The sequence below is a fragment of the Grammomys surdaster genome, unplaced genomic scaffold (genome assembly GCF_004785775.1).
Source record: "Grammomys surdaster isolate TR1022 unplaced genomic scaffold, NIH_TR_1.0 103697, whole genome shotgun sequence".
Classification (NCBI taxonomy): Eukaryota; Metazoa; Chordata; class Mammalia; order Rodentia; family Muridae; genus Grammomys; species Grammomys surdaster.
In genome coordinates, this window is record NW_021609338.1 from 4,006 (window position 1) to 11,747 (window position 7,742).

Genomic DNA, 7,742 nt, shown 5'->3' on the forward strand with positions numbered 1-7,742 from the left:
TCTCTCTCTCTCTCTCTCTCTCTCTCTCTCTCTCTCTCTCTCTCTCTGTGTCTCTCTCTCTTAGATTGTAGGGTCAGGGTTTTTATTTTTTTCCATCTTTGTATATTCCCTAACTCACTCTGCATACTAGGCTCGTCTTGAACTCACCTAGCTCAACCTGCCCCTGCCTTCTTAGTGCAAGGAATAAAGGCATGCACTACAACTGCCTGGCTAGATCTGTTTTTACGTAGCTTAATTGCTTCATCATTTTTATAAGATTTATTTTATTTTATTTTATTTTCTGTGAATTGTTGTTTTGTCTGCATGCATGAAGTGCCTAAAGAAGACATAATGGGGTCTTGAATCTCTTTGTACTGGAGTTATAGGTGGTTGAGAGCAAACATGTGGATGATGGGAATCAAAACTGGCTCTTCTGGGAGTGCTAAGTGGTTATATATGTACATATATATTCATATTCATATTCTGGGAACAGTTAACCATGGTGTGTCATTTAGGGTTAATACTTTCCATGTTAATTATATTTCCATGCACAGCTCATGTGTCCCTTTGCCTACATTCCATCCTTGTTACCTAATATTATCCTTGGTGTCAGCTTTTAAGTGTTAGATGATATCTACACTTAGACCTGTTTACATATTTATTCATATAAGCTAGAATCTGGAAGTGAAGGAGAGTATGTGCTTTTTCATTCTTCATGCTTTTTGCTCACCTGTCTTTGAGCTTGGGTGTTTTCTTTTTTTGACACAGGGTTCTCTTGGCTGTTCTTGTGTGCATGCATGCACATGTGAATGCCTTGGTGTTTGTGTGGCATGTGGAGATTAGAAGACAACTTGCAGCGGTTGGTTCTTTCCTTCTACAGAGTGGAATCCATGGATCAAACTCAGGTTATTAGGCTTGTCTGCAGGAACCTTCTGTTGTTGAGCCATCTTAATGGCCCCTGTATTTTTTTTTTTCTGAATCCACATGAACTCCAGGAGCAGAGATAAATTTAAGAGTCAGGTTGCAGCTTTGGCTACTCCAAAGCACAGAAAAAGAAGTATAGTGCTGACCTAGTGTGAGCAAGGTGGCAGAGAGAATGACTTTTGGTTGAGACACTGGTGTCTTATTCTAGAGATTGCTTTATGATTTCTTTATATGAAACTTGCCTTTTAATTAAAACTTAGGTTTAATTGTTTTCTAGTATTCTTTCCATTCCTCACCCCAATATATGAAATGTTAAATACCTCTATGTTCCCTAAGGATTCAATAGCATTTTTCAAAAAATTTGTGGACAGAATGAAGGAAAACTGTATGGATTCTAAGCAGAAGGTAAAACGTGGTGGTTTTATGAGAGGGTCACAGTGTGATAACATGTTGGGCTGTGTACATGTGAACTGTGTGCTAACACTAGACAGAGAAGGCTAGATTTAGAAAGAAAGAATATTTATATTTTCTGGAGGAGGAAAGGTTGGGTTTTTAGAAAGTTGATTGAAAATAAGGCAGGAATTAACCCTTAGCAATAGGAATGAAAACTAGGGTACTGCTCATAAGGATTGAAATAAAGAAAAAAATTGGCCTGGCACAAGACCTGAACAAGATCAAGACTGTCAAAACTCCAGCACACATGGGAAAGGATCTCTCCAAACTCTGCCCTTTGCTGAGGAACAATGGCAGTTGATAGCTGTGGAGGGAGGGTGTGGACACAGGTAGGTTTCCCATGAGGCATTGGATGGCCCCACAGCCATGCATGTGTAATCAGGACTAGTTGGACTCAGTGGGTAAGTAAGGAGAGGGCATGGACTGTGGAGGAAGAAATGTTACCGATGATATAGAAGGAATTGGATGGAGGAAACAGTGGGGTGGAGATGACCATGTCTGACTGTGTGCATGTATGAAACTCTCTAATAACCAATAAAAATGATTAAAAAGGGGAATATTATTTTCCTTTCCTTCAATAACATTTTCAAAGAATAAAAGTGTTTATTTAAAATTCTATCTATTGTAATTGACTGTAAAAGAGGTTGGTGTGGAAGCTGGAGGGCTCCTGGTTTAGCCACTCCTGGTTTTGCTCCTTGAGGACTCAAGCAATTCTAGCCACAGTTGTGAATTTAAGAGAACCACGTTCTCAGAAATGAGAAAATAAAGCTTCTGCACTCCTGATTCACCTCTGACCTCTGACCTTAGTATTGACCTTCCATTTTTGCAACTTCTCTTTCTGCTTCCAGCACCGAGTGGACTTTCTTCATCTGATGATGAATGCTCATAATAATTCCAAAGACAAAGTGTCTCATCAAGGTAAGCAAGCCCTTCCTGGGCAATGGACAAGGAAGCTCTCAGGGAGCCAGTGGTTCACTCAGAAAATATGTAAAGAGGCTTTTCTAGGTAGAGCATGACCTCTGTTGAGTTGCAGAAAGACAGATGTGGCTATTATCAACATGGAATTTTCTGGATGCTCATGGCAAAAGTTGGCTCCTAACATGAAGGGTGGCCATGATGGACATCTCCAGTTGTCTGTTTGTTACCTGGGTGAGCATAGGTGCTGTTTGTGTCTTTCCCAGCATGCAATCTGCCTAGACATCGGTGTCTAAACATACTGTCATGGGGGATGTACCTAAATGCTATTGAACCTCTATGGGATCCCCTGTTGGTCATGCGCTCTCTAGCTTAATCCATGGCAAAGATTTACTTTTCCTTTGTGTGATATCTAAGTAGCTTCTGGGGAAAGCCCCTGTGTACAAGTGCACTAGTCCTCTTCATTCTTTTATGTATTTAAAAAATCATTCAGGTCTGGGCAGAGAGGCAGAGGCAGATGGATCCTTATGAGTTCAAGGCCAGCCTGGTCTAAATCGTAGATTCCTGGACAGACAGGGCTACACAAAGAAACCATATCTCAAAAACCCATTAAAAACTCTTACAGATTTTTAATCTTGTTTTTGTATTACATGCAAGTGCAGAAGTATGTACACATGTGCATACCCCTATGTGTGTGAATAGTTAACAGATGAAAGCAGACAGTATCTTACTCAATCCCTCTCTGTCTTGTTTCCTGGGAGACAGAGTTTTATTTATTTATTTATTTATTTATTTATTTATGTTTTTCGAGACAGAGTTTCTCTGTGTAGCCCTAGGTGTCCTGAACTCACTTTGTAGACCAGGCTGGCCTTGAACTCAAAAATCCCCAGACTCTGCCTCCCAAGTGCTGGGATAAAAAGTGTGTACCACCACTGCTTGTCTGGTTTTTGTTTTTGTTAAACTTTAGGTTAGGCTGGAAGCCAGGAGATCCTAATGGTCCACAGAGTTGTGGTTATATGAGTGTGCTTCCCCGCCAGTGTTTATTCTTTTAATTTAAAATTATTATTACTCTCATGGCTGCAAACGGATGCCATTCCAATTCCAGACTTTGTTCTACACGTGTGAATAAGTAGCTAAAGGAAAGAGAGTCTTCCATTCTCACCTATTCGGTTATCCCACCTCCCACTTACTCATATGTAGCAGTATGATTCTGTGTCACCATGTTTACTTTTAAAAGTGATTGAATACTTTGTTTCAAGATTTCTCCTGTTTGCCCACTTGAAACCCTTTCATGTGATCAGATTACTTCAAATCCTTCTATATCCCCTCCTCCTTTTCCACATTGTCCACGTAGCCCAGACTGACCCACATTCACAATGTGCTTGAGAATGACCTTTAATTCGTGAGACCAAAGGCATGTGCTACTATGCAGCAGTGTTTTAGCAGAAAAGTACTGTATCTGGCACAAATGTGGAGTGATGGCACCTCAGTTTTGAAGTATTCCTTTGTCAGTGATTGTTATATGAGATTTTATGGTGTTCTTTGGAAATATTCCCAGAGCCTGTGCTTAACTTAGTGTGAAGGCAAGCCTGGCAAACACAGCAGTCTCCTATGGCTGAGACCTGCTTAGGTGATGGGTCTCTCAAGATAAGCCCTCGATCAGATGAGACATTTTGGGTATGTGGAAATTGACTTGCTAAAACTTGTCTTTTGTGTAACAATAAAAAGAGCTTCTGGGAAGCGGTCAGTGTCCAGTTCTTGAGGGGCTGATTCTCCCTGCTAATGAGAAGCAGAATTCTCCATGACTGGCTCTCTTCTCTCCAGTCAATCTTCCAGTGTAATCTGGAACACAAACCTAACCCTGGTGTATAGAGTGCTGGGGACTGAACCCAGGGCTTCCTAAATACTAGGGAAGCAGCCCATCTCCTGAAGTGCATATCCTCAGGCCTTCTGTTTCATTTTTGATTGCTAAAAGAATTTACCATAATTTAACATAATCGCATCATTCATGGTAGATGTACAACTAACTGTAACGTTAGCTCTATGGGCTTTAATGACATTTTCTGGCTTCTACAGGAAGTTAGACAAGCACACATAAATAAATAAAATTTAAAAAACCACCTTAATCTATGTCAGGGACCTTCTGTAACTCCTTCTCTAAGGGATTAGATGCCCTCTTCTCAGCTCCATGGGCACCCTCCCCAAACACATGGCACCCCCTCACATACAGAAATACTCCTAAATAAAAATGAAATTTACAAAAAAAAGGAAGTCCATGTCTTGAAACTGCCCACTGGAGATGATAAGAAACAGCATTAACATTGGGACAACCTGCCTGAAACTTTTTCCTTTTTGAACCTGTCACTAAGTTGTCATGGTGACGATAGTTTTAGTGTGACTGAATGGCATTTCCATAGCCTCTCTAGGAACATGGAGGCTCATTTATTTTCTCCTCATGCCCTCTGTGATGGTCTATCATGACATGGCTTACCCGAGATATTTGTTTACTTCCAGCCCTGTCTGACACAGAGATCACAGCCCAGTCAGTAATCTTTATTTTTGTTGGCTATGAAATCACCAGCAGCACGCTTTCCTTTGTCCTGCATTCCCTGGCCACTCACCCTGATATCCAGAAGAAACTGCAGGAGGAGATCGACAGGGCTCTGCTCAATAAGGTGAGAAGATGGTGTAATAGGGAAAAGGAGAATCATCAACAGAAACACTTTCTTGTTACCTGCAATGTTGTGTGTGTGCGTATGTTCGTGTGTGTTGAGTGTGTGTGTGTGTGTGTATGAGTGTGAGTGAGCGAGAGACAGACAGAGAGAGCAAGAGGGCAAGAGAGAGACAGTGTGAGAGTTACTGTATGTATGTTGTGTGTGTGGTGTGTATATGTTTTTGTGTGAGTGTTTGTGTGTGAGTGTAAGTATTTACACCACTGAGCCATGTTCTAATTCTTGTGTTTTTTTACATTTTGTATGTATGTATGTATGTATGTATGTATGTGCACATGTACATATACATGTATGTATTTATTTATGTACATATGTACATACACATATATGTACTTATGTATGTATATGAATATATATGTATGTGGGCATTTGTGCTGTAGCATATGTGTGTAGGTCAAAGGGTAACCTGAAGGAATTTCTTCTCTCTTTCTACTACATGTGTTTTAAGGGTCCAAATGACGTCAGTAGGCTTAGTGGCAGGTGCTTTGCTCACTGAGCTATTTGAGCAGCCCTTGATAATTTGTAACAAGAACATAAGCACTGGTTTTTCCAAGCATCATTTAGAAATTATCATTAAAGGGCCATAGATGAAAAAATTTACAATTAATCCTCTAATGGCAACAGAAGGTTGTTGTGACAAAGGGCTGGACCTTGTGTGTCTGTTATCTAGGACCACAATAGTACCACGCAAGCAACATGTACACAACGTGTGTGATGTTAAAGATGTGCACTTAACATACAACTCTGCATGATTCAATGATACTACTGGATCTGCTGTGTCCTAGCTGTGCTTTAAGGTAGGCTCACCTTGGCCTTGATTGTGCTAACTCAGCTCTGTGCCATGATTCCCCCTATCTATTCATAGTTATAGGAGAAGAAGCCAAGGTGTGAGACTTGGTGTCTAAATCATGAGCGAAACTACCGCCCTCTCTCTCAGTGTGTGTGTGTGTATGTATGTATGTATATATGTAAATTTGTGCACACATGTATCTGTATGTATGTATGTATGTATGTATGTATATATGTATGTATGTTAATTTGTGCACACATATATGTGTGTGTGTATAGGTCACAGATCTACATAGTGTATATTTCTAAATCACCCTCCTCCGTGTTTTGTGATACAGGCTCACTTACCAAACCTCAGAATATAGATTGGGTTAGGTTGTCTAGCCAGTGAGCACCACACATGTCCTGTCTAAGTCTACCTACTGCTGGGATTATAGATGGGTGCCACTATGTCAGGCTTTACAATGATTTGTATCTGAGCTCTCATCCTCAGGCTTGCATAGTAGACCCTTCTTTCATTGAGCATTTTTGAGGCACTAAGTGATAGTTATTCTGCTTTGTAAGGAGCTTGAGAGATGGCACAATGGTTAAGAACACTGCCTCGTCTTCTGTAGGGTCCATCCATATTTGAGTCCCAGCATGATAATGGCAGCTCTCAACTGCTCTGAATCTAGTTACAGGAAATCTGATGGCCTCTTTTGGCTCTTGTTGGCACTGTACTCATATGGTGTACTCAAATGTGCATAAGCAAAGCATCTACATATATGAAATAAAACAATTATTAAAAAACCCTTTAAAATAGTATTGTAAATACTAACTAAAGTCCTTTAACCTGCTGATCTTGACTTTCGGAATGCTGAGAATTTAACACTAGATACAATTGAATATTAATCTAAAATCTCAGCACAAATCTTTTTCTTTCTTTTCAGGAATCTCCCACCTCTGATATCGTGATGGAAATAGAGTACCTTGATATGGTCCTTAATGAAACCCTCAGAGTATACCCAATTGCTAATTGACTTGAGCGAGTCTGTAAAAAGGATGTTGAAATTGATGGTGTGTTTATGCCCAAAGGGTCAACAGTGATGATTCCTTCTTATGCTCTTCACCGTGACCCACAGCACTGGCCAGAGCCTAAGGAATCCTGCCCTGAAAGGTACCAGAACAGGAACCCACTCTGCACTCTGCAGGATTGTGTATGTTATGATGTCTGTTATAGAAAGATGATCTAAGTATGGTTTGTATCCATTTCTATTCTGTGAGGAGAATGGCAGAGGGAGGGAAGAAAAGAAAGGAGAGGGGAAGTCACATGGGAAGAAAATATGAGCATTTAAATATAGAGTGTTTTCCTCCTTTTTCCTCAAGTAGTTTATGCCCCACTTAAGTGTGGGGCTGGTATCCAGTTTCAATGCATTTCAAATGAAATGTACTTTTGGAAGATAGAACACAACATTATCCTGAATGGATTTTCAGTGTTTAAAGATGTAGTTCCTTTTTGTTCCTTTTTATTTTTTTGACAGTCATAGGAATGGATAATGAATTCTGGTCATTTTTACCTCACATTTCCCTGTCTCTTCTCCCTCCCACTCATGTGGAATCCCTGTTTATCTTCAACCAGTCTTCTTCCTGTTTTTAAGTTTCTGGATTTTTCTTTTTTGTGACTTGTGAGTTTACTTAGGGTCGCTTGCATAAGCATAAATGCAGGAGTTACATACTAGAGAATGGTCAACTGTCCAATGGCTGCACAACTGAAGAAAAACATCTCTCTCTTCCTCCAAAACACCTCCTTAAGGAGGTGGCATCTCATGGGAACCTTCCCCGTCCATGATGGAATGATGAGGTGCTTGCTCTTGTGTAGGTGTCCACAGCTGCTGTGAGTTCATGAGTGCAGTGGGCGTGTCATGTCCAGAAGTTAGTACTCACAGCACCCATTTCATTCACTGCCTCTTG

General features: G+C 40.5%; 1 protein-coding gene across 1 annotated transcript in view; it reads left to right on the forward strand.

Annotated features, from left to right (window-relative positions):
* The window catches only part of LOC114635413 (cytochrome P450 3A11-like), an 8,281-nt gene extending 1,334 nt beyond the window's left edge, over positions 1-6,947 (forward strand). The window contains exons 2-4 of the mRNA XM_028784020.1: positions 2,205-2,274; positions 4,786-4,946; positions 6,722-6,947. Of these exons, the coding sequence (XP_028639853.1) occupies positions 2,229-2,274; positions 4,786-4,946; positions 6,722-6,811 (297 nt within the window). The 5' untranslated portion in view covers positions 2,205-2,228 and the 3' untranslated portion in view covers positions 6,812-6,947. The remainder of the gene's footprint in view (positions 1-2,204; positions 2,275-4,785; positions 4,947-6,721) is intronic.
* The last annotated feature ends 795 nt before the right edge of the window (positions 6,948-7,742 follow it).